Consider the following 27,500-nt stretch of genomic DNA (forward strand, 5'->3'; position numbering starts at 1 on the left):
TGGACACATAGGAGCCTCTGGCTCCATCTGCTGGACAGTTTGGAGAAGACAGGTGGACTGCTAGTTCACATAGGAGCTTCTGTCTCCATCTGCTGGACAGTTTGGAGAAGACAGGTGGACTGCTAGTTCACATAGGAGCTTCTGTCTCCATCTGCTGGACAGTTTGGAGAAGACATGTGGACTGCTAGTTCACATAGGAGCTTCTGTCTCCATCTGCTGGACAGTTTGGAGAAGACATGTGGACTGCTAGTTCACATAGGAGCTTCTGTTTCCATCTGCTGGACAGTTCGGAGAAGACATGTGGACTGCTAGTTCACATAGGAGCTTCTGTCTCCATCTGCTGGACAGTTCGGAGAAGACAGAGTACTGCTCGTTTCTTCTCTGTGACCTCAACAGTCATGAAGATTGCATTTAGACAGAGATTAATAGAACAGGTCTTGGCCCTAACCTTAACCCCAGGCCTAACCTTTTCACCAGCTGTTAAATTAACCTTAAACCTGGCCCTAATTCGAACCCCACCTTCACCTTAAACCTAACCCCAACACCTAGCTACTAATCCTTGCCTTTGATCCGTGCCCTAACCCTAACCCCAGCACCTAGAGGTTACTAAGCCTTGGCTGTTTTCTAACCTCTCACATAACTTTTATAAAGATGTATATATGGATAAAGTAATCCTTCTAACCCTCCCCTTCTAACCCTGACCCCAACCCTATCCCCAAACCTGACCCTGAACTTGACCCCAACCCTGACCTGACCCTGATCTTATTCTCAGGCGCTGGTGCCCAATAGGCATTCGGGGCTACTATCAGGCAGAAAGTCCAACAGCATACTGTAAATGTGGTTTATTTGAATGAGTGCCTTGTTTGTCACAAACTCTATATTGGAGAGACACAAAACACAATAGAATGCAGACTTAAACAACATCTATACCACATTCAAAAGAATGATATCTCCACTGTGTTGTATGTTCACTTTAGAGCTCATAGTGGATAACCTTAGAAACTCAAGCACAGAGGGCTGAGTAACAATGGATTAGAACAGTAGAAACAATTGATCGTCTAGGTCTTAATGAGAAATACTAAGCCACCCTGTAATTTGTCTCTAGGTCAGAGTTTCCCAAACTGGGTCCTGGGGCCGCCCCTAGGCGCAAGTTCTGGTTACAGCCCTAGCACTACACAGCTGATTCAAATAATTAAAGCTTGATGATGAGGTGATAATTTGATTCAGCAGCACACATACCCTGATCCTGTTCCATAGAGTTTGGTCTGTACCCTGACCCTGGTCCCCAGAGTTTGGTCTGTACCCTGACCCTGGTCCCCAGAGTTTGGTCTGTACCCTGACCCTGGCACCCAGAGTTTGGTCTGTTACCTGACCCTGGCACCCAGAGTTTGGTCTGTTACCTGACCCTGGCACCCAGAGTTTGGTCTGTTACCTGACCCTGGCACCCAGAGTTTGGTCTGTACCCTGACCCTGGTCCCCAGAGTTTGGTCTGTTACCTGACCCTGGCACCCAGAGTTTGGTCTGTTACCTGACCCTGGCACCCAGAGTTTGGTCTGTACCCTGACCCTGGCACCCAGAGTTTGGTCTGTTACCTGAACCTGGCACCCAGAGTTTGGTCTGTACCCTGACCCTGGCACTCAGAGTTTGGTCTGTAACCTGACCTTTGTCACCAGAGTTTGGTCTGTTACCTGACCCTGGTACCCAGAGTTTGGTCTGTAACCTGACCTTTGTCACCAGAGTTTGGTCTGTAACCTGACCCTGGTACCCAGAGTTTGGTCTGTAACCTGACCCTGGTCCCCAGAGTTTGGTCTGTAATCTGACCCTGGTCCCAGAGTTTGTTCTGTACCCTGACCCTGGTACCCAGAGTTTGTTCTGTACCCTGAGCCTCGTCTCCAGAGTTTGGTCTGTAACCTGAGCCTCTTCCCCAGAGTTTGGTCTGTAACCTGAGCCTCTTCCCCAGAGTTGGGTCTGTAACCTGAGCCTCGTCTCCAGAGTTTGGTCTGTAACCTGAGCCTCTTCCCCAGAGTTTGGTCTGTAACCTGAGCCTCTTCCCCAGAGTTTGGTCTGTAACCTGAGCCTCTTCCCCAGAGTTTGGTCTGTAACCTGAGCCTCTTCCCCAGAGTTGGGTCTGTAACCTGAGCCTCGTCTCCAGAGTTTGGTCTTTAACCTGAGCCTCTTCCCCAGAGTTTGGTCTGTAACCTGAGCCTCTTCCACAGAGTTTGGTCTGTAACCTGAGCCTCTTCCCCAGAGTTTGGTCTGTTACCTGACCCTGACCCTGGCACCCAGAGTTTGGTCTGTTACCTGACCCTGGCCCTGGTACCCAGAGTTTGGTCTGTACCCTGACCCTGGTCCCAGAGTTTGGTCTGTAATCTGACCCTGGTCCCCAGAATGTTGTCTGTATCCTGACCCTGGTACCCAGAGTTTGGTCTGTACCCTGACCCTGGTCCCTAGAGTTTGGTCTGTAACTTGACCTTCGTCACCAGAGTTTGGTCTGTAGCCTGACCCTGGTCGAAAGATTTCTGTCGGTATCCCTCCTCGACAACAGCCAGTGAAATTGCAGGGCGCCAAATTCAAACAACAGAATTCCATAATTAAAATTCCTCAAACATACAAGTATTATACACCATTTTAAAGATAAACTTCTTGTTAATCCAACCACAGTGTCCGATTTCAAAAAGGCTTTACGGCGAAAGCACACCATGCGATTATGTTAGGACAGCGCCTAGCCACAAGAAACCATACAGACATATTTCAGCCAAGGAGAGGACTCACAAAAGTCGGAAATAGCGATTAAATGAATCACTAACCATTGATGATCTTCATCTGGTGGCACTCCCCGGACTCCATGTTACACAATACATGTTTGTTTTGTTCAATAAAGTCCCCGCCCACAGGGGCGGTGTTGCAATCTACTGCAAAGATAGCCTGCAGAGTTCTGTATTACTATCCAAGTCTGTACCCAAACAATTCGAGTTTCTATATCTAAAAATGCACCTTTCCAGAAACAAGTCCCTCACTGTTTCCGCTTGCTATAGACCTCCCTTTGCCCCCAGCTGTGCCCTCGACACCATATGTGAATTGATTGCCCCCCATCTATCTTCTGAGCTCGTGCTACTAGGTGACCTAAACTGGGACACCCCGCAATCCTACAATCCAAGCTTGATGCCCTCAATCTCACACAAATTATCAATGAACCTACCAGGTACAACTCCAAATCCCTAAACACGGGCACCCTCATAGATGTCATCCTAACTAACTCACACTCCAAATACACCTCTGTTGTTTTCAATCAAGATCTCAGTGATCACTGCCTCATTACCTGCATCCGTAATGGGTCTGCGACCAAACGACCACCTCTCATCACTGTCAAACGCTCCCTAAAACACTTCTGTGAGTAGGCCTTTCTAATCGACCTAGCAGGGATATCCTGGAATGACATTGACCTCATCCCGTCAGTAGATGATGCCTGGCTATTCTTTAAAAGTGCCTTCCTCACCATCTTAAATAAGCCCCATTCAAAGAATGTAGAACTAGGAATGGATATAGTCCTTGGTTCACTCCAGACCTGTCAGCCCTTGACCAGCACAAAAACATTCTGTGGCGTTCTGCATTAGCATCGAATAGCCCCTGTGATATGCAACTTTTCAGGGAAGTTAGGAACAAACATACACAGGCAGTTAGGAAAGCTAAGGCTAGCTTTTTCAAACATAAATTTACATCCTGTAGTACTAACTCAAAAAAGTTCTGGGCCACTGTAAAGTCCATGGAGAATAAGAACACCTCCTCCCAGCTGCCAACTGCTCTGAGGCTAGGAAACACTGTCACCACCAATAAATCCGCGATAATTGAGAATTTCAATAAGCATTTCTCTACGGCTGGCCATGCTTTCTATCTGGCTTCCCCTACCGTGGTCAACTGCCCGGCACCCACCACAGCAACCCGCCAAATCCCCCACCATTTCTCCTTCACCCAAGTCCAGATAGCTGATGTTCTGAAAGAGCTGCAAAATCTGGAACCCCTACAAATCGGCCGGGCTAGACAATCTGGACCCTCTCTTTCTAAAATGATCTGCCGAAATTGTTGCAACCCCTATTACTAGCCATTCAACCGATCACTGCCCGCACCTGCTCGCCTGTCCAGCATCACTACTCTGGACGGCTCTGACTTAGAATACGTGGACAACTAAAAATACCTAGGTGTCTGGTTAGACTGTAAACTCTCTGTCCAGACTCACATTAACCTGTTTGGCGTGCAAGCCTGACGTCGGTACATTTATGACAACAGCCACTTCAAGTGCAGGGCGCGAAATTCGAAATATATATTTTTTAAATATTTAACTTTCACACATTAACAAGTCCAATACAGCATATGAAAGGTACACATCTCGTGAATCCAGCCAACATGTCCGATTTTTAAAATGTTTTACAGGGAAGACAAAATATGTAAATCTATTAGCTAACCACGTTAGCAAAAGACTCCACTTTTATTACTCCATCAGTTTTTGACTCCATCAGTAGCTATCACAAATTCGGCCAAATAAAGATATAAATAGCCACTAACCAAGAAACAACCTCATCAGATGACAGTCTGATAACATATTTATTGTATAGCATATGTTTTTTTCGAAAAATGTGCATATTTCAGGTATAAATCATAGTTTACATTGCAGCTACATTCAGAAATTGCACCGAAAGCAGCCATAATATTTACAGACACCAACGTCAAATACCTAATTACTCATCATAAAACATTTCTGAAAAATACATAGTGTACAGCAAATGAAAGACAGGCATCTTGTGATGCCAGACAATATTTCCAATTTATTAAGTGTTTTACAGCGAAAACAAAATGTAGCGTTATATTAGCTTAGCACAATAGCCAGAAACACTTGGGCGCCGGCGACTACGACAGATATGTGAAACAACATCATAAATTGGGTCATACTTTTGCTGATCTTTCATCAGAATGTTGAACTAGGTGTCCTTTGTCCAGATGAGTCGTTGTTTGGATTCAGAATGGCAACTTTCTCTCTCCATTTAGCAAGCGCGCTAGCCGGGTTGCACGGATCTCTCCATGTAAACAAACGGAAGAGAACGGAACACGGCAAAACTCCCGAAAAAAATTCAATAATCTGATGAAACTATGTTGAAAAAACATACTTTACGATGATATGGTGACATGTATCAAATAAAATCAAAGCCGGAAAAAATAGTCGCATATAACGTCAGCAAAACAAAAGGCAACCCCACTGTCCAAATTGCAATCATTCAGAGTACCGGAAATGGGGTACACGTCATTCCAAGAGGATTTATTCCATCCCAGATCGAGATAATCACCTCATTTCTTCTCACAGCCTTCTTGACAACCAGGGGAAGGTGTATGAAGTGTACGTAGACTCTTACGTGTCATGCCCATGTATAGGCAGGAAGTTGAACAGAGCATCGATTTCTAAAATTCCACTTCCTGGTCAGGAAATGTGCTGCAAAAGGAGTTCTGTTTCACTCAGAGAAATAATTCAAACGGTTTTAGAAACTAGAGAGTGTTTTCTATCCAATAGTAATAATAATATGCATATTGTACGAGCAAGAATTGAGTACGAGTCCGTTTGAAATGGGCACGATTTAACTGGCTGCTCAATACTGCCCCTTGCAGCCATAAGATTAAGCATCTCCAATCCAAAATTAAATAGAGAATCGGCTTCCTATATCGCATCAAAGCATCCTTCACTCATGCTGCCAAACATACCCTCGTAAAACTGACCATCTAACCGATCCTCGACTTCGGTGATGTCATCTATAAAATAGCCTCCAACACTCTACTCAACAAACAGAATGCAGTCTATCACAGTGCCATCCGTTTTGTCACCAAAGCCCCATACACTACCCACCACTGCGACCTGTACGCTCTCGTTTGTTAGCCCTCGCTTCATACTCGTCGCCAAACCCACTGGCTACAGGTTATCTACAAGTCTCTGCTAGGTTAAGCCCCGCCTTATCTCAGCTCACTGGTCACCATAGCAGCACCCACTCGTAGCACACGCTCCAGCAGGTATATCTCACTGGTCACCCCCAAAGCCAATTCCTCCTTTGGTTGTCTTTCCTTCCAGTTCTCTGCTGCCAATGACTGGAACGAACTGCAAAAATCTCTGAAGTTGGAGACTCATATCTCCCGCACTAGCTTTAAGCAGATACTGTCAGAGCAGCTCACCTGTACATAGCCCATCTGTAAACAGCCCATGTATCTACCTACCTCATCCCCATACTATATTTATCTTTCTCCTTTGCATCCCAGTTGCTTGCACATTCATCTTCTGCACATCTACCATTCCAGTGTTTAATTGCTATATTGTAATTACTTCACCACCTTGGCCTATTTAAAGAAAGGTGAAAAAAAACAAAAGTTTAATTCATGTCCAAAAACCTTAAATTGACGAGTAATATTCAGTAATGCATTGTCGCAAATAACATCCGGGGAAATTGCAGAGAGCCAAATCAAATTACAGAAATGCTCATCATAAACATTGATGAAAATACAAGTAAATGTTCGATTTGTTCGATAATGTCTCTCTTTATGTCCAAAAACCGTTGTTTTGTTGGTGCGTTTAGTTCAGTAATCCAAAGGCACAAAGCACGCTCTCAACATCCAGAAGAAAAGTCAAACAAGTTCAAATAAAAGTTCGTAGAAACATGTCAAACGATGTTTAAAATCAATCCTCAGGTTGTTTTTGTCATAAATAATCAACAATATTTCAACCGGACAAAAGCTTCGTCAATAGAAAAGGAGAAACAAGAAAGGTGCGTTCCCGATCACGCGCTGGACTCATGTTTGTAAATTTCCACTGTCCACTCATTGAAAGTGCTGTATCTCCCTAATTTTTCAGAGTAAAAGCCTGAAACAATACCTAAAGACTGGTCACATGTAGAAGAAGCCATAGGGATCGTGAACTGGGTCCTAAGTCTTTGTATGGTGGATAGGTTTTCAATGGAAAAACAGCCTTTCAAAATAATAGTACTTCCTGGATGGATTTTCCTCAGGTTTTTGCCTGCCATATCAGTTCTGTTCTACTCTCAGACATTATTTTAACAGTCTTGGAAACTTTAGAGTGTTTTCTATCCAAGTCTACCAATTATATGCATATCCTAGCTTCTGGGCCTGAGTAGCAAGCAGTTTAATTTGGCCACGCTTTTCCTCCAAAATGCTGCCCCCTACCCTAGTGAAATTAAGAACACATTCTTATTTTCAATGATGACCTAGGAACAGTGGGTTAACTGACTTGTTCAGTGGCAGAACAACAGATTTTTAGCTTGGGGATTCGATCTTGTAATCTTCTGGTTACTAGTCCAACACTCTAACCACTAGGTTACCTGCCACCACAGTTTGGTACGTATCCTAACCCTGGCAAAAAATAACTTTCTCTTTCTTCTCTGTCTTCTGATGTAAGTGTTGAGACGATGCATTAAATCCCTGACAAAGCTTAAGCGTCCTTTAGATGCAACGGAAAGACAATGTATTCCATTGAGCCCATTTCAGTCATTTACTGGGGTGTGTTTGACAGTTCATTACAAACATCTCCACGGTTGTAATGTTAACGGAGAAAAACTACAGGCACAAGCAAGAGTATGAACGTTGCAGGAGCAAAATGAAAGTTCTCAATCCAGCGTGATTTAAGTGACAAGTGGATTTTGCAGCCCTCAAACAGGAAATAGATGTAAAGGAGAGATCCTCAGGTGGGCGGGGCATGTACATTTCTAGTATTATGTAATGTTTCATGTTTTGTTTGGAAATCATGAAGAGTAACTGCTGATTAGCAACAGCTAATGGGGATCCTAACAAAACACAACACCAAATCAATACTGTTTCAGTCTGGCCTGTGTCCCTGGCAATCTCTGTGCAAACGGCACGGTACGTATCCCTGATCTCTAACCCTAACCCTGACCTTAATACTAACCTACGTCCTCTAACCCTAACCCTGACCTTAACACTAACCTACGTCCTAGTCAAGGTTACTGTGTCTGCCTGCCTGCCTGTCTGCCTGCCTGCCTGTCTGTCTGTCTGTCTGTCTGTCTGTCTGTCTGTCTGTCTGTCTGTCTGTCTGTCTGTGAACTAAGTGATAGAAACATGTAACAGATTGGCCAGAGAATACAGCCACCAGTCACCTGGTCAGTCCCTGTTTTAAAAAATGGTTTTAAAAACTTGATTGATTGTTTGATTCAGGTTCGACATAGGAGAGAGTGCATCACTCCAGAGCAGTGTCCGTGTTACCATAACAACAGAGCCTATGCACCTGGACAGAGCATCAATATGGACTGCAACACCTGGTACGTACCTTAATTAGATGTACCTTATGTAAAACCTGGTAAGTACCTGGTTTAGAATGTACCATAACACCTGGTATGTACAGTTGAAGTCAGAAGTCTACATACACTTAGGTTGGAGTAATTACACATAGTTTTTGGCAAGTCGGTTAGGACATCTACTTTGTGCATAACACATGTATTTTTCCAAAAATTGATAATAGACAGATTATTCACTTATAATTTACTGTATCACAACTCCTGGGGGTCAGAAATGTACATACACTAAGTTGACTGTGCCTTTAAACCGCTTGGAAAATATCAGAAAATGATGTCATGGCTTTAGAAGCTTCTGATAGGCTAATTGACATCATTTGGGTCAATAGGAGGTGTACCTGTGGATGTATTTCAGGGCCTACCTTCAAACTCAGTGCCTCTTTGCTTGACATCATTGGAAAATCAAAAGAAATCAGCCAAGACCTCAGGAAAACAATTGTAGACCTCCACAAGTCTCGTTCATCCTTGGGAGCAATTTCCAAATGCCTGAAGGAACCACGTTCATCTGTACAAACAATAGTACGCAAATATAAACATTATGGGACCACGCAGCCGTCATACCGCTCAGGAAGGAGATGCATTCTGTCTCCTAGAGATGAACGTACTTTGGTTCGAAAAGTGCAAATCAATCCCAGAACAGCAAAGGACCTTGTGAAGATGCTGGAGGAAACAGGTACAAAAGTATCTATATCCACACTAAAACGAGTCCTATATCGACATTACCTGAATGGTCGCTCAGCAAGGCAGAAGCCACTGCTCCAAAACATAAAAAATCCAGACTACGGTTTGGAACTGCACATGGAGACAAAGATCGCACTTTTTGGAGAAATGTCCTCTGGTCTGATGTAACAAAAATAGAATTGTTTGGCCATAATGACCATCGTTATGTTTGGAGGAAAAAGGGGGGAGGCTTGCAAGCTGAAGAACACCATCCCAACCGTGAAGCACGGGGCGGCAGCGTCATGTTGTCGGGGTGCTTTGCTGCAGGAGGGACTGGTGCACTTCACAAAATAGATGGAATCATGAGACAGGGAAATTATGTGGATATTTTGAAGCAACATCTCAAGACATCAGTCAGGAAGTTAAAGCTTGGTTGCAAATGTGTCTTCCAAATGGACAATGACCCCAAGCATACTTCCAAAGTTGTGGCAAAATGGCTTAAGGACAACAAAGTCAAGGTATTGGAGTGGCCATCACAAAGCCCTGACCTCAATCCTATAGAAAATGTGTAGGCAGAACTGAAAAAGCGTGTGCGAGCAAGGAGGCCTACAAACCTGACTCAGTTTCACAAGCTCTGTCAGGAGGAATGGGCCAAATTCCCCCAACTTATTGTGGGAAGCTTGTGGAAGGCTACCTGAAACATTTGACCCAAGTTAAACAATTTAAAAGACAATGCTACCAAATACTAATTAAGTGTATGCAAACTTCTGACCCTCTGGGAATGTGATGGAAGAAATGAAAGCTGAAATAAATCATTCTCTCATCTATTATTCTGACATTTCACATTCTTAAAATAAAGTGGTGATCCTAACCCTAACTGACCGAAGCATTTTTACTTAAATGGAAAACTGAGTTTAAATGTATTGTATGTAAACTTCCGACTTTAACTGTAAATTGCTTAGACCATATAAAACTATATCTGGCAGGAGGTGCACTGCCAGAGCCCTGCAAAATGACCTCCAGCAGGCCACAAATGTGCATGTGTCATTATATGGTCTCACAAGGGGTCTGAGGATCTCATCTCGGTACCTAATGGCAGTCAGGCTACCTCTCGCGAGCACATGGAGGGCTGTGCGGCCCCACAAAGAAATGCCACCCCACACCATGACTGACCCATCGCCAAACCGGTCATGCTGGAGGATGTTGCAGGCAGCAGAACGTTCTCCACGGCGTCTCCAGACTCTGTCACGTCTGTCACATGTGCTCATGTGCTCAGTGTGAACCTGCTTTCATCTGTGAAGAGCACAGGGCGCCAGTGGCGAATTTGCCAATCTTGGTGTTCTCTGGCAAATGCCAAACGTCCTGCACTGTGTTGGGCTGTAAGCACAACCCCCACCTGTGAACGTCGGGCCCTCATACCACCCTCATGGAGTCTGTTTCTGACCGTTTGAGCAGACACATGCACATTTGTGGCCTGCTGGAGGTCATTTTGCAGGGCTCTGGCAGTGCACCTCCTTGCACAAAGGCGGAGGTAGCGGTCCTGCTGCTGGGTTGTTGCCCTCCTACGGCCTCCTTCACGTCTCCTGATGTACTGGCCTGTCTCCTGGTAGCGCCTCCATGCTCTGGACACTACGCTGACAGACACAGCAAACCTTTTTGCCACAGCTCGCATTGATGTGCCATCCTGGATGAGCTGCACTACCTGAGCCACTTGTGTGGGTTGTAGACTCCGTCTCATGCTACCACTAGAGTGAGAGCACCGCCAGCATTCAAAAGTGACCAAAACATCAGCCAGGAAGCATAGGAACTGAGAAGTGGTCTGTGGTCACCACCTGCAGAATCACTCCTTTATTGGGGGTGTCTTGCTAATTGCCTATAATTTCCACCTTTTGTCTATTCCATTTGCACAACAGCATGTGAAATGTATTGTCAATCAGTGTTGCTTCCTAAGTGAACAGTTTGATTTCACAGAAGTGTGATTGACTTGGAGTTACATTGTGTTGTTTAAGTGTTCCCTTTATTATTTTGAGCAGTGTATATCACCTGGTATGTACCTAGTTGAGACTGTACCTAACGTAACTATATTACCTGGTATGTACCTAACGTAAATATATCACCAAAAGAGGATCATTCTCAACTTCCTCTCTTGTTGTGTTTGTGTCCTGTGCAGTGTGTGTGAGAACAGACGTTGGACCTGTACAGCGCACGTGTGTGATGGTGTCTGTCGTACAGTGGGAGAGGGACATTACATCACCTTCGACGGTCTCCAGTTCTCCTTCCCTGGGCTTTGTCAGTACGTCCTGGTGCAGGTCAGTTTCTTTTACCGCCTGTTATCGTGTGTGTGTGTGTGTCATGCCTGATACTTGTCTCAAAGTTGTTAAAAGTAATCATGATGTCAACCCTCTCTCTCCGTCCACCTCTCCATCTTCCCTCCCCAACGCTCTCTTGGTGACTTCTTCTCTCTAATTCCACATCCCTACGTCTCTCCATCCTCTCTCTCTCTCCTTCCACAATATTCGTCCTCTCTGTCCTTCCACCTCTCCATCTCTCCCTCTCTCTGTCCCTCCCTCTCTCTCCCTCCAACTTTCCATCTCTCCCCCCACTCTCTCTCTGACTGTGCCTCTGACTCCCTCCCTCTCTCTCTCTCCAACTCACTCTACCTCTTCACATCTTCATCTCTCTCTTTCTCCCTAAACTCTCTCCATCCTTCATCTCTCCCACCTATCTCCCGCCACCTGTCTCTCTCCCTCCACCTCTCCTAATCCACCTCTCTCCACCTCCCTCTCTTTCCCTCCCACCCTCCCACCCTCTCACCATCTCTGTCTCTCTCTCTCTCTCTCTCTCTCTCTCTCTCCCATCAACTCTCTCTCCGTCCACCTCTCTCTCTGCCCCTCCGCCTCTCTCTCCCCCTCCCTCTCTCTCCCTCTCTCTCCCTCCACCTCTCCCTCCATCTTCCTCTCTCTCCCTCCACCTCTTTCTCTCTCTCCCTCCACCTCCCTCTCTCTCCCTCCAACACCCTCTCTCCCTCCACCTCTGTCTCTCCACATCCATCTCTCTCCCTCTACCTCTCTCTCTCCCCCTCTCTCTCCCTCCATCTCTCTCTCCCCTCCCTCTCTCTCTCCCCTCCCTCTCTCACCCTCCACCTCCCTCCCTCTCTCCTTCCACCTTTCTCTCTCTCCACCTCTCCCTCCATCTTCCTCTCTCTCCCTCCACCTCTTTCTCTCTCCCTCCACCTCCCTCTCTCTCCCTCCAACTCCCTCTCTCTCCCTTCAACTCCCTCTCTCCCTCCACCTCTGTCTCTCTTCCTCCATTTCTCTCCCTCCACCTCCCTCTCTCTCCCTCCACCTCTCTCTCTCCCTCCACCTCTCTCTCTCTTCCTCCATCTCTCTCTCTCCCTTCACCTCTCTCTCTCTCCCTTCACCTCTCTCCCCCACCTTTATCTCCCTCAACCTCTCTCCAACAACCTATTCCTCTCCACCTCCCTCTCTCTCCCTCCACCTCTCTCTCTCTCTCTCTCTCTCTCTCACTCGCTCGCTCTCCCTCCATCTCTCTCTTTCTCTCTCTCTCCACCTCCCTCTCTCTCCAAATCTCTGTCTCTCTCTTTCTCTCTCAATCTCCCTCCCTCCACCTATCTCTCTCCCTCTATCTATCTCTCTCCCAACACCTCTCTCCCTCTCTCTCTCCCTCCAACTCTCTCCCTCTCTACACCCTCCCTCTCTTCCTCATTCTATCTCTCTCTCTTCCCCTCTCTCTCCCTCCACCTCTCTCTCCCTCCACCTCTCTCTCTCCATTCACCTCCCTCTCTCTCCCACCTCTATCTCCCTCCACCTCTTTCTCCCTTTCTCTCTCTCCCGCCACCTCTCTTTCTCTCTCTCTCTCTCTCTCTCTCTCTCTCTCTATCTCTCCAAATACCTCTCTCTCTCTCCCCCCTCTCTCTCTCTCCCTCCACCTCTCTCTCTCTTTATCTCTCTCTCTCCACCTCCATCTTCTCCAAATCTCTCTCTCAATCTCTCTCTTTCGCTCTCTTCCTCTTTCCTTCTCTCTCTCTCCCTCTCTCTACCAACAACTCTCTCCCTCCAACTCTCTCCCTCCTCTCTCCCCCTCCCTCTCTCTCTCCCTCCACCTCTCTCTCTCCATTCACCTTTCTCTCTCCATTCACCTCTCTCTCCCACCTCCCTCCCTCATCTCTCTCTCTCCCTCCACCTCTTTCTAAATTTCAATTCAATTGCATTTCTCTCTCTCTTCCTCCATCTCCCTCTCTCTCTCCCCCCATCTCTCTCTCCCTCAATCTCTCTCTCTCCCCCAATCTCTTTCTCCCTTCACCTCTCTCTCTCCCTCCACCTCTTTGTTTTCAAATTATTTTTGGATATGTGTAATCTGAGGGAAAGATGTGTCTCTACTATTGTTATAGCGCCATCCATCATTCTTTCAATTTCCTTCAAGTTCCCAGTCCCTGCTGATGGAAAAACATCCCCACAGCATGATGCTGCCACCACCATGCTTCACTGTGGGGATGGTGTTCTTGGGGTGATAAGAAGTGTTGGGTGTGCACCAGACAGCGTTTTCCTTGATGGACAAAAAGCTAAATATTAGTCTCATCTGACCAGAGTACCTTCTTCCATATGTTTGGGGAGTCTCCCACATGCCTTTTGGAGAACACCAAACGTGTTTGCTTATTTTTTTATTTAAGCAATGGCTCTTTCTGACCACTCTTCCATAAAGCCCAGGTCTGTGGAGTGTATGAATTAAAGTGGTCCTATGGACAGATACTCCAATCTCTGCTGTGGAACTTTGCAGCACCTTCAGGGTTATCTTTGGTCTCTTTGTTGCCTCTCTGATTAATGCCCTCCTTGCCTGGTCTGTGAGTTTTGGTGGGCGGTCCCCCTTTGGCAGGTTTATTGTGGTGCCATATTCTTTATATTTTTTTATGGATTTAATGGTGCTCCGTGGGATGTTCAAAGTGTTGGATATTTTTTTATAACCCAACCCTGATCTGTACTTCTCTACAACTTTGTCCCTGACCTGTTTGGAGAGCTCCTTGGTCTTCATAGTGTCGCTTGCTCGGTGGGGCCCCTTGCTTAGTGGTGTTGCAGACTCTGGGGCCTTTCAGAACAGGTGTATATATATACTGAGATCATGTGACAGATCATGTGACACTTAAATAAAGTCCACCTGTGTGCAATCTAACTAATGATGTGACTTCTGAAGGTAATTGGTTGCAGCAGATCTTATTTAGGGGGTGAATACATATGCACCTAACACTTTTCTGTTTTTTATTTTTTTCATTTCACTTCACCAATTTGAACTATTTTGTTTGTCCATTACATGATATCCAAATAAAAGTCCAATTAAATTACAGGTTGTAATGCAACAAAATAGGAAAAACGCCAAGGGGATGAATCATTTTGCAAGGCACTGTAGGTAGATTTTGCTCTGCATGCATTATTTGGTGTTTGTATTTGTATTTATTATGGATCTCCATTAGTTCCTGTCAAGGCAGCAGCTACTCTTCCTGGGGTTTATTATGGATCCCCATTAGTTCCTGCCAAGGCAGCAGCTACTCTTCCTGGGGTTTATTATGGATCCCCATTAGTTCCTGTCAAGGCAGCAGCTACTCTTCCTGGGGTTTATTATGGATCCCCATTAGTTCCTGTCAAGGCAGCAGCTACTCTTCCTGGGGTTTATTATGGATCCCCATTAGTTCCTGTCAAGGCAGCAGCTACTCTTCCTGGGGTTTATTATGGATCCCCATTAGTTCCTGCCAAGACAGCAGCTACTCTTCCTGGGGTTTATTATGGGTCCCCATTAGTTCCTGCCAAGACAGCAGCTACTCTTCCTGGGGTTTATTATGGATCCCCATTAGTTCCTGCCAAGGCAGCAGCTACTCTTCCTGGGGTTTATTATGGATCCCCATTCGTTCCTGCCAAGGCAGCAGCTACTCTTCCTGGGGTTTATTATGGATCCCCATTAGTTCCTGCCAAGGCAGCAGCTACTCTTCCTGGGGTTTATTACGGATCCCCATTAGTTCCTGCCAAGACAGCAGCTACTCTTCCTGGGGTTTATTATGGATCCCCATTCGTTCCTGCCAAGGCAGCAGCTACTCTTCCTGGGGTTTATTATGGGTCCCCATTAGTTCCTGCCAAGGCAGCAGCTACTCTTCCTGGGGTTTATTATGGATCCCCATTAGTTCCTGCCAAGGCAGCAGCTACTCTTCCTGGGGTTTATTATGGATCCCCATTAGTTCCTGCCAAGGCAGCAGCTACTCTTCCTGGGGTTTATTATAGATCCCCTTCAGTTCCTGCCAAGGCAGCAGCTACTCTTCCTGGGGTTTATTATGGATCCCCATTAGTTCCTGCCAAAGCAGCAGCTACTCTACCTGGGGTTTATTATGGATCCCCATTAGTTCCTGCCAAGGCAGCAGCTACTCTTCCTGGGGTTTATTATGGATCCCCATTAGTTCCTGCCAAGGCAGCAGCTACTCTTCCTGGGGTTTATTATGGATCCCCATTAGTTCCTGCCAAGACAGCAGCTACTCTTCCTGGGGTTTATTATGGGTCCCCATTAGTTCCTGCCAAGACAGCAGCTACTCTTCCTGGGGTTTATTATGGATCCCCATTAGTTCCTGCCAAGGCAGCAGCTACTCTTCCTGGGGTTTATTATGGATCCCCATTCGTTCCTGCCAAGGCAGCAGCTACTCTTCCTGGGGTTTATTATGGATCCCCATTAGTTCCTGCCAAGGCAGCAGCTACTCTTCCTGGGGTTTATTACGGATCCCCATTAGTTCCTGCCAAGACAGCAGCTACTCTTCCTGGGGTTTATTATGGATCCCCATTCGTTCCTGCCAAGGCAGCAGCTACTCTTCCTGGGGTTTATTATGGGTCCCCATTAGTTCCTGCCAAGGCAGCAGCTACTCTTCCTGGGGTTTATTATGGATCCCCATTAGTTCCTGCCAAGGCAGCAGCTACTCTTCCTGGGGTTTATTATGGATCCCCATTAGTTCCTGCCAAGGCAGCAGCTACTCTTCCTGGGGTTTATTATAGATCCCCTTCAGTTCCTGCCAAGGCAGCAGCTACTCTTCCTGGGGTTTATTATGGATCCCCATTAGTTCCTGCCAAAGCAGCAGCTACTCTACCTGGGGTTTATTATGGATCCCCATTAGTTCCTGCCAAGGCAGCAGCTACTCTTCCTGGGGTTTATTATGGATCCCCATTAGTTCCTGCCAAGGCAGCAGCTACTCTTCCTGGGGTTTATTATGGATCCCCATTAGTTCCTGCCAAGGCAGCAGCTACTCTTCCTGGGGTTTATTACGGATCCCCATTAGTTCCTGCCAAGACAGCAGCTACTCTTCCTGGGGTTTATTATGGATCCCCATTCGTTCCTGCCAAGGCAGCAGCTACTCTTCCTGGGGTATATTATGGGTCCCCATTAGTTCCTGCCAAGGCAGCAGCTACTCTTCCTGGGGTTTATTATGGATCCCCATTAGTTCCTGCCAAGGCAGCAGCTACTCTTCCTGGGGTTTATTATGGATCCCCATTAGTTCCTGCCAAGGCAGCAGCTACTCTTCCTGGGGTTTATTATAGATCCCCTTCAGTTCCTGCCAAGGCAGCAGCTACTCTTCCTGGGGTTTATTATGGATCCCCATTAGTTCCTGCCAAAGCAGCAGCTACTCTCCCTGGGGTTTATTATGGATCCCCATTAGTTCCTGCCAAGGCAGCAGCTACTCTTCCTGGGGTTTATTATGGATCCCCATTAGTTCCTGCCAAGGCAGCAGCTACTCTTCCTGGGGTTTATTATGGATCCCCATTAGTTCCTGCCAAGGCAGCAGCTACTCTTCCTGGGGTTTATTATGGATCCCCATTAGTTCCTGCCAAGGCAGCAGCTACTCTTCCTGGGGTTTATTACGGATCCCCATTAGTTCCTGCCAAGGCAGCAGCTACTCTTCCTGGGGTTTATTACGGATCCCCATTAGTTCCTGCCAAGGCAGCAGCTACTCTTCCTGGGGTTTATTATGGATCCCCATTAGTTCCTGCCAAGGCAGCAGCTACTCTTCCTGGGGTTTATTATGGATCCCCATTAGTTCCTGCCAAGGCAGCAGCTACTCTTCCTGGGGTTTATTATTGATCCCCATTAGTTCCTGCCAAGGCAGCAGCTACTCTTCCTGGGGTTTATTATGGATCCCCATTAGTTCCTGCCAAGGCAGCAGCTACTCTTCCTGGGGTTTATTATGGATCCCCATTAGTTCCTGCCAAGGCAGCAGCTACTCTTCCTGGGGTTTATTATGGATCCCCATTAGTTCCTGTCAAGGTAGCAGCTACTCTTCCTGGGGTTTATTATGGATCCCCATTAGTTCCTGCAAAGGCAGCAGCTACTCTTCCTGGGGTTTATTATGGATCCCCATTAGTTCCTGCCAAGGCAGCAGCTACTCTTCCTGGGGTTTATTATGGATCCCCATTAGTTCCTGCCAAGGCAGCAGCTACTCTTCCTGGGGTTTATTATGGATCCCCATTAGTTCCTGCCAAGGCAGCAGCTACTCTTCCTGGGGTTTATTATGGATCCCCATTAGTTCCTGTCAAGGTAGCAGCTACTCTTCCTGGGGTTTATTATGGATCCCCGATAGTTCCTGCCAAGGCAGCAGCTACTCTTCCTAGGGTTTATTATGGATCCACATTAGTTCCTGCCAAGGCAGCAGCTACTCTTCCTGGGGTTTATTATGGATCCCCATTAGTTCCTGCCAAGGCAGCAGCTACTCTTCCTGGGGTTTATTATGGATCTCCATTAGTTCCTGCCAAGGCAGCAGCTACTCTTCCTGGGGTTTATTATGGATCCCCATTAGTTCCTACCAAGGCAACAGTTACTCTTCCTGGGGTTTATTATGGATCCACATTAGTTCCTGCCAAGGCAGCAGCTACTCTTCCTGGGGTTTATTATGGATCCCCATTAGTTCCTGCCAAGGCAGCAGCTACTTTTCCTGGGGTTTATTATGGATCCCCATTAGTTCCTGCCAATGCAGCAGCTACTCTTCCTGGGGTTTATTATAGATCTCCATTAGTTCCTGTCAAGGCAGCAGCTACTCTTCCTGGGGTTTATTATGGATCCCCATTCGTTCCTGCCAAGGCAGCAGCTACTCTTCCTGGGGTTTATTATGGATCCCCATTAGTTCCTGCCAAGGCAGCAGCTACTCTTCCTGGGGTTTAATATGGATCCCCATTAGTTCCTGCCAAGACAGCAGCTACTCTTCCTGGGGTTTATTATGGGTCCCCATTAGTTCCTGCCAAGACAGCAGCTACTCTTCCTGGGGTTTATTATGGATCCCCATTAGTTCCTGCCAAGGCAGCAGCTACTCTTCCTGGGGTTTATTATGGATCCCCATTCGTTCCTGCCAAGGCAGCAGCTACTCTTCCTGGGGTTTATTATGGATCCCCATTAGTTCCTGCCAAGGCAGCAGCTACTCTTCCTGGGGTTTATTACGGATCCCCATTAGTTCCTGCCAAGACAGCAGCTACTCTTCCTGGGGTTTATTATGGATCCCCATTCGTTCCTGCCAAGGCAGCAGCTACTCTTCCTGGGGTTTATTATGGGTCCCCATTAGTTCCTGCCAAGGCAGCAGCTACTCTTCCTGGGGTTTATTATGGATCCCCATTAGTTCCTGCCAAGGCAGCAGCTACTCTTCCTGGGGTTTATTATGGATCCCCATTAGTTCCTGCCAAGGCAGCAGCTACTCTTCCTGGGGTTTATTATAGATCCCCCTTCAGTTCCTGCCAAGGCAGCAGCTACTCTTCCTGGGGTTTATTATGGATCCCCATTAGTTCCTGCCAAAGCAGCAGCTACTCTACCTGGGGTTTATTATGGATCCCCATTAGTTCCTGCCAAGGCAGCAGCTACTCTTCCTGGGGTTTATTATGGATCCCCATTAGTTCCTGCCAAGGCAGCAGCTACTCTTCCTGGGGTTTATTATGGATCCCCATTAGTTCCTGCCAAGGCAGCAGCTACTCTTCCTGGGGTTTATTACGGATCCCCATTAGTTCCTGCCAAGACAGCAGCTACTCTTCCTGGGGTTTATTATGGATCCCCATTCGTTCCTGCCAAGGCAGCAGCTACTCTTCCTGGGGTTTATTATGGGTCCCCATTAGTTCCTGCCAAGGCAGCAGCTACTCTTCCTGGGGTTTATTATGGATCCCCATTAGTTCCTGCCAAGGCAGCAGCTACTCTTCCTGGGGTTTATTATGGATCCCCATTAGTTCCTGCCAAGGCAGCAGCTACTCTTCCTGGGGTTTATTATAGATCCCCTTCAGTTCCTGCCAAGGCAGCAGCTACTCTTCCTGGGGTTTATTATGGATCCCCATTAGTTCCTGCCAAAGCAGCAGCTACTCTACCTGGGGTTTATTATGGATCCCCATTAGTTCCTGCCAAGGCAACAGCTACTCTTCCTGGGGTTTATTATGGATCCCCATTAGTTCCTGCCAAGGCAGCAGCTACTCTTCCTGGGGTTTATTATGGATCCCCATTAGTTCCTGCCAAGGCAGCAGCTACTCTTCCTGGGGTTTATTATGGATCCCCATTAGTTCCTGCCATGGCAGCAGCTACTCTTCCTGGGGTTTATTACGGATCCCCATTAGTTCCTGCCAAGGCAGCAGCTACTCTTCCTGGGGTTTATTATGGATCCCCATTAGTTCCTGTCAAGGCAGCAGCTACTCTTCCTGGGGTTTATTATGGATCCCCATTAGTTCCTGCCAAGGCAGCAGCTACTCTTCCTGGGGTTTATTATGGATCCCCATTAGTTCCTGCCAAGGCAGCAGCTACTCTTCCTGGGGTTTATTATGGATCCCCATTAGTTCCTGCCAAGGCAGCAGCTACTCTTCCTGGGGTTTATTATTGATCCCCATTAGTTCCTGCCAAGGCAGCAGCTACTCTTCCTGGGGTTTATTATGGATCCCCATTAGTTCCTGCCAAGGCAGCAGCTACTCTTCCTGGGGTTTATTATGGATCCCCATTAGTTCCTGCCAAGGCAGCAGCTACTCTTCCTGGGGTTTATTATGGATCCCCATTAGTTCCTGCCAAGGCAGCAGCTACTCTTCCTGGGGTTTATTATGGATCCCCATTAGTTCCTGTCAAGGTAGCAGCTACTCTTCCTGGGGTTTATTATGGATCCCCATTAGTTCCTGCCAAGGCAGCAGCTACTCTTCCTGGGGTTTATTATGGATCCCCATTAGTTCCTGTCAAGGTAGCAGCTACTCTTCCTGGGGTTTATTATGGATCCCCAATAGTTCCTGCCAAGGCAGCAGCTACTCTTCCTGGGGTTTATTATGGATCCCCATTAGTTCCTGCCAAGGCAGCAGCTACTCTTCCTGGGGTTTATTATGGGTCCCCATTAGTTCCTGCCAAGGCAGCAGCTACTCTTCCTGGGGTTTATTATGGATCCCCATTAGTTCCTGCCAAGGCAGCAGCTACTCTTCCTGGGGTTTATTATGGATCCCCATTAGTTCCTGCCAAGGCAGCAGCTACTCTTCCTGGGGTTTATTATAGATCCCCTTCAGTTCCTGCCAAGGCAGCAGCTACTCTTCCTGGGGTTTATTATGGATCCCCATTAGTTCCTGCCAAAGCAGCAGCTACTCTACCTGGGGTTTATTATGGATCCCCATTAGTTCCTGCCAAGGCAACAGCTACTCTTCCTGGGGTTTATTATGGATCCCCATTAGTTCCTGCCAAGGCAGCAGCTACTCTTCCTGGGGTTTATTATGGATCCCCATTAGTTCCTGCCAAGGCAGCAGCTACTCTTCCTGGGGTTTATTATGGATCCCCATTAGTTCCTGCCATGGCAGCAGCTACTCTTCCTGGGGTTTATTACGGATCCCCATTAGTTCCTGCCAAGGCAGCAGCTACTCTTCCTGGGGTTTATTATGGATCCCCATTAGTTCCTGTCAAGGCAGCAGCTACTCTTCCTGGGGTTTATTATGGATCCCCATTAGTTCCTGCCAAGGCAGCAGCTACTCTTCCTGGGGTTTATTATGGATCCCCATTAGTTCCTGCCAAGGCAGCAGCTACTCTTCCTGGGGTTTATTATGGATCCCCATTAGTTCCTGCCAAGGCAGCAGCTACTCTTCCTGGGGTTTATTATTGATCCCCATTAGTTCCTGCCAAGGCAGCAGCTACTCTTCCTGGGGTTTATTATGGATCCCCATTAGTTCCTGCCAAGGCAGCAGCTACTCTTCCTGGGGTTTATTATGGATCCCCATTAGTTCCTGCCAAGGCAGCAGCTACTCTTCCTGGGGTTTATTATGGATCCCCATTAGTTCCTGCCAAGGCAGCAGCTACTCTTCCTGGGGTTTATTATGGATCCCCATTAGTTCCTGTCAAGGTAGCAGCTACTCTTCCTGGGGTTTATTATGGATCCCCATTAGTTCCTGCCAAGGCAGCAGCTACTCTTCCTGGGGTTTATTATGGATCCCCATTAGTTCCTGTCAAGGTAGCAGCTACTCTTCCTGGGGTTTATTATGGATCCCCAATAGTTCCTGCCAAGGCAGCAGCTACTCTTCCTGGGGTTTATTATGGATCCCCATTAGTTCCTGCCGAAGCAGCAGCTACTCTTCCTGGGGTTTATTATGGATCCCCATTAGTTCCTGCCAAGGCAGCAGCTACTCTTCCTGGGGTTTATTATGGATCCCCATTAGTTCCTGCCAAGGCAGCAGCTACTCTTCCTGGGGTTTATTATGGATCTCCATTAGTTCCTGTCAAGGCAGCAGCTACTCTTCCTGGGGTTTATTATGGATCCCCGTTAGTTCCTGCCAAGGCAGCAGCTACTCTTCCTGGGGCTTATTATGGATCCCCATTAGTTCCTGCCAAGGCAGCAGCTACTCTTCCTGGGGTTTATTATGGATCCCCATTAGTTCCTGCCAAGGCAGCAGCTACTCTTCCTGGGGTTTATTATGGATCCCCGTTAGTTCCTGCCAAGGCAGCAGCTACTCTTCCTGGGGTTTATTATGGATCCCCATTAGTTCCTGCCAAAGCAGCAGCTACTCTTCCTGGGGTTTATTATGGATCTCCATTAGTTCCTGCCAAGGCAGCAGCTACTCTTCCTGGGGTCCAGCCAAATTAAGGCAGTTTATACAATTTTACAAATTTATACAGTTATACATTGTGCACTGAGGATATTTTTGCAGAATTCTGGAGTCTCAATTTGGTGTTTGTCCCATTTTGTGAATTCTTGGCTGGTGAGTTGACCCCAGACCTCACAACCATAAAGGGCAATGTGTTCAATTACTGATTCAAGTATTTTTAGCCAGATCCTATTTGGTATGTCATATTTTATCTTCCTTTTGATGGAGTAGAAGGCCCTTCTTGCCTTGTCTCTCAGATCGTTCACAGCTCTGTGGAAGTTAGCTGTGGCGCTGTTTAGGCCGAGGTATGTGTCATTTTTTGTGTGCTCTAGGGCAACAGTGTCTAGTTGGAATTTGTGGTCCTGGGGACTGGACATTTTTTGGAATACTATTATTTTAGTCTTACTGAGATTTACTGTCAGGGCCCAGGTCTGACAGGGCCCAGGTCTGACAGAATCTGTGCAGAATATCTAGGTGCTGCTGTAGGCCCTCCTTGGTTGGTGACAGAAGCACCAGATCATCAGCAAACAGCAGACATTTGACTTCAGATTCAAGAAGGGTGAGGCCGGGTGCTGCAGACTGTTCTAGTGCCCTTGGGTATTCGTTGAAATATACAGTTGATGTCGGAAGATTACATACACTTAGGTTGAAGTCATTAAAACTTGTTTTTTAACCACTCCACGAATGTGTTGTTAACAAACTATAGTTTTGGCGAGTCAGTTAAGACATCTACTTTGTGCATGAGACATGCCATTTTGCCAACAATTGTTTACAGACAGATTATTTAACTTATATTTCACTGTATCACAATTCCAGTGGGTCTTAAGTTTACATACACTAAGTTGATTTTGCCTTTAAACAGCTTGGAAAATTCCAGAAAATTATGTCATGTCTTTAGAAGCTTCTGATAGGCTAATTGGCCACCTTCAAACTCAGTGGCTCTTTGCTTGACATCATGGGAAAATAAAAAGAAATCAGCCAAGACCTCAGGAAAATAATTGTAGACCTCCTTATATTGAAACAACATCTCAAGACACCAGTCAGGAAGTTAAAACTTGGTCGCAAATGGGTCTTCCAAATGGACAATGACCCCAAGCATACTGCTAAAGTTGTGGCAAAATGTATTAATGACAACAAAGTCAAGGTATTGGAGTGGCCATCACAAAGCCCTTGACCTCAATCCCATAGAAAATTTGTGGGCAGAACTGAAAAAGCATGTGCGAGCAAGGAGGCCTACAAACCTGACTCAGTTACACCAGCTCTGTCAGGAGGAATGGGCCAAAATTCACCCAACTTATTGTGGGAAGCTTGTGGAAGGCTACCCGAAACATTTGACCCAGGTTAAACTATTTAAAGGCAATGCTACCAAATACTAATTGAGTGTATTTAAACTTCTGACCTACTGGGAATGTGATGAAAGATATAAAAGCTGAAATAAATCATTCTCTCTACTATTGTTCTGACATTTCACATTCTTAAAATAAAGTGGTGATCCTAACTGACCTAAAACAGGGAATTTTTACGAGGATTAAATGTCAGGAATTGTGAAAACGGAGTTTAAATGTATTTGGCTAAGGTATATGTAAACTTCTGACTTCAACTGTATGTTAAAGACAGTGGGGCTTAAGCTGCATCCCTTTTCCCCCCACGGCCCTGTCTCCCCCCACGGCCCTGTCTCCCCCCACGGCCCTGTCTCCCCCCACGGCCCTGTCTCCCCCCACGGCCCTGTCTCCCCCGACCCTGTCTCCCCCCACGGCCCCGTCTCCCCCCACGGCCCCGTCTCCCCCACGACCCCGTCTCCCCCCACGGCCCCGTCTCCCCCACGGCCCCGTCTCCCCCCACGGCCCCGTCTCCCCCCACCGCCCCGTCTCCCCCCACGGCCCTGTCTCCCCCCACGGCCCTGTCTCCCCCCACGGCCCTGTCTCCCCCCACGGCCCTGTCTCCCCCCACGGCCCTGTCTCCCCCCACGTCCCTGTCTCCCCCCACCGCCCTGTCTCACCCCACGGCCCTTTCTCACCCCACGGCCCTTTCTCACCCCACGGCCCTGTCTCCCCCACGGCCCTGTCTCCCCCCACGGCCCTGTCTCCCCCCACGGCCCTGTCTCACCCCACGGCCCTGTCTCCCCCCACGGCCCTGTCTCACCCCACGGCCCTGTCTCCCCCCACGGCCCTCTCTCTACCCACGGCCCTGTGTCCCCCCACGGCCCTGTCTCCCCCCACGGCCCTGTCTCACCCCACGGCCCTGTGTCCCCCCACGGCCCTGTCTCCCCCCACGGCCCTGTCTCACCCCACGGCCCTGTCTCCCCCACAGCCCTGTCTCCCCCACAGCCCTGTCTCCCCCCACCGCCCTGTCTCCCCCCACGGCCCTCCTCCCCCCACGGCCCTGTCTCCCCCACAGCCCTGTCTCCCCCCACCGCCCTGTCTCACCCCACGGCCCTTTCTCACCCCACGGCCCTGTCTCCCCCACGGCCCTGTCTCCCCCCACGGCCCTGTCTCCCCCCACGGCCCTGTCTCCCCCCACGGCCCTGTCTCCCCCCACGGCCCTGTCTCACCCCACGGCACTGTCTCCCCCACAGCCCTGTCTCCCCCACAGCCCTGTCTCCCCCCACCGCCCTGTCTCCCCCCACGGCCCTCCTCCCCCCACGGCCCTGTCTCCCCCACAGCCCTGTCTCCCCCCACCGCCCTGTCTCACCCCACGGCCCTTTCTCACCCCACGGCCCTGTCTCCCCCCACGGCCCTGTCTCACCCCACGGCCCTGTCTCCCCCCACGGCCCTGTCTCCCCCCACGGCCCTGTCTCCCCCCACCGCCCTGTCTCACCCCACGGCCCTGTCTCACCCCACGGCCCTGTCTCCCCCACAGCCCTGTCTCCCCCACAGCCCTGTCTCCCCCCACGGCCCTGTCTCCCCCCACGGCCCTCCTCCCCCCACGGCCCTGTCTCCCCCACAGCCCTGTCTCCCCCCACCGCCCTGTCTCACCCCACGGCCCTTTCTCACCCCACGGCCCTGTCTCCCCCACGGCCCTGTCTCCCCCCACGGCCCTGTCTCCCCCCACGGCCCTGTCTCCCCCCACGGCCCTGTCTCCCCCCACGGCCCTGTCTCACCCCACGGCCCTGTCTCCCCCACAGCCCTGTCTCCCCCACAGCCCTGTCTCCCCCCACCGCCCTGTCTCCCCCCACGGCCCTCCTCCCCCCACGGCCCTGTCTCCCCCGCAGCCCTGTCTCCCCCCACCGCCCTGTCTCACCCCACGGCCCTTTCTCACCCCACGGCCCTGTCTCCCCCACGGCCCTGTCTCCCCCCACGGCCCTGTCTCCCCCCACGGCCCTGTCTCCCCCCACGGCCCTGTCTCCCCCCACGGCCCTGTCTCACCCCACGGCCCTGTCTCCCCCCACGGCCCTGTCTCCCCCCACGGCCCTGTCTCCCCCCACGGCCCTGTCTCCCCCCACGGCCCTGTCTCCCCCCACGGCCCTGTCTCCCCCCACGGCCCTGTCTCCCCCCACGGCCCTGTCTCCCCCCACGGCCTTGTCTCCCCCCACGGCCCTGTCTCCCCCCACGGCCCTGTCTCCCCCCACGGCCCTGTCTCCCCCCAAGGCCCTGTCTCAACCCACGGCCCTGTCTCACCCCACGGCCCTGTCTCCCCCCACGGCCCTGTCTCCCCCCACGGCCCTGTCTCCCCCCACGGCCCTGTCTCACCCCACGGCCCTGTCTCACCCCACGGCCCTGTCTCACCCCACGGCCCTGTCTCCCCCAACGGCCCTGTCTCACCCCACGGCCCTGTCTCCCCCCACGGCCCTGTCTCCCACCACGGCCCTGTGTCCCCCCACGGCCCTGTCTCCCCCCACGGCCCTGTCTCCCCCCACGGCCCTGTCTCCCCCCACGGCCCTGTCTCCCCCCACGGCCCTGTCTCACCCCACGGCCCTGTCTCACCCCACGGCCCTGTCTCACCCCACGGCCCTGTGTCCCCCCACGGCCCTGTCTCACCCCACGGCCCTGAATCCCCCCACGGCCCTGTCTCCCCCCACGGCCCTGTCTCCCCCCACGGCCCTGTCTCCCCCCACGGCCCTGTCTCACCCCACGGCCCTGTCTCACCCCACGGCCCTGTGTCCCCCCACGGCCCTGTCTCCCCCCACGGCCCTGTCTCACCCCACGGCCCTGTCTCACCCCACGGCCCTGTCTCCCCCAACGGCCCTGTCTCACCCCACGGCCCTGTCTCCCCCCACGGCCCTGTCTCCCCCCACGGCCCTGTGTCCCCCCACGGCCCTGTCTCCCCCCACGGCCCTGTCTCCCCCCACGGCCCTGTCTCCCCCCACGGCCCTGTCTCCCCCCACGGCCCTGTCTCACCCCACGGCCCTGTCTCACCCCACGGCCCTGTCTCACCCCACGGCCCTGTGTCCCCCCACGGCCCTGTCTCACCCCACGGCCCTGTCTCACCCCACGGCCCTGTCTCCCCCCACGGCCCTGTCTCCCCCCACGGCCCTGTCTCCCCCCACGGCCCTGTCTCACCCCACGGCCCTGTCTCACCCCACGGCCCTGTGTCCCCCCACGGCCCTGTCTCACCCCACGGCCCTGTGTCCCCCCACGGCCCTGTCTCACCCCACGGCCCTGTGTCCCCCCACGGCCCTGTCTCCCCTCACGGCCCTGTCTCACCCCACGGCCCTGTCTCACCCCACGGCCCTGTCTCACCCCACGGCCCTGTCTCCCCCCACGGCCCTGTCTCACCCCACGGCCCTGTCTCACCCCACGGCCCTGTCTCACCCCACGGCCCTGTCTCACCCCACGGCCCTGTCTCACCCCACGGCCCTGTCTCACCCCACGGCCCTGTCTCCCCCCACGGCCCTGTCTCCCCCCACGGCCCTGTCTCCCCCCACGGCCCTGTCTCCCCCCACGGCCCTGTCTCCCCCCACGGCCCTGTCTCACCCCACGGCCCTGTCTCACCCCACGGCCCTGTCTCACCCCACGGCCCTGTCTCCCCCCACGGCCCTGTCTCCCCCCACGGCCCTGTCTCACCCCACGGCCCTGTCTCACCCCACGGCCCTGTCTCACCCCACGGCCCTGTCTCACCCCACGGCCCTGTCTCCCCCCACGGCCCTGTCTCCCCCCACGGCCCTGTCTCACCCCACGGCCCTGTGGAAAGAAATGTGTGTGGTTTTTGCCAATTTTAACCGCACACTTGTTGTTTGTGTACTTGGATTTTATAATGTCGTATGTTTTTCCACCAACACCACTTTCCATCAATTGAAATAGTAGACCCTCGTGCCAAATTGAGTCAAAAGTTTTTTTAAATCAACAAATCATGAGAAGACTTTGCCTTTGATTCGGTTTGTATGTTTGTAAATAGGGTGTGGAGAGTGAACACGTGAGCTGTCGTACGGTAATTTGGTAAAAAGCCAATTTGACAT

General features: G+C 50.1%; 1 protein-coding gene across 1 annotated transcript in view; it reads left to right on the plus strand.

Annotated features, from left to right (window-relative positions):
* Nucleotides 1-27,500, plus strand: part of LOC129862934 (von Willebrand factor-like) — a 118,540-nt gene that overhangs the window by 51,808 nt on the left and 39,232 nt on the right. The window contains exons 19-20 of the mRNA XM_055935038.1: nt 8,215-8,318; nt 11,182-11,320. Coding sequence (XP_055791013.1) covers nt 8,215-8,318; nt 11,182-11,320 — 243 coding nt within the window. The remainder of the gene's footprint in view (nt 1-8,214; nt 8,319-11,181; nt 11,321-27,500) is intronic.

Source organism: Salvelinus fontinalis, chromosome 9 (genome assembly GCF_029448725.1).
Source record: "Salvelinus fontinalis isolate EN_2023a chromosome 9, ASM2944872v1, whole genome shotgun sequence".
In the NCBI taxonomy this organism is placed as follows: Eukaryota; Metazoa; Chordata; class Actinopteri; order Salmoniformes; family Salmonidae; genus Salvelinus; species Salvelinus fontinalis.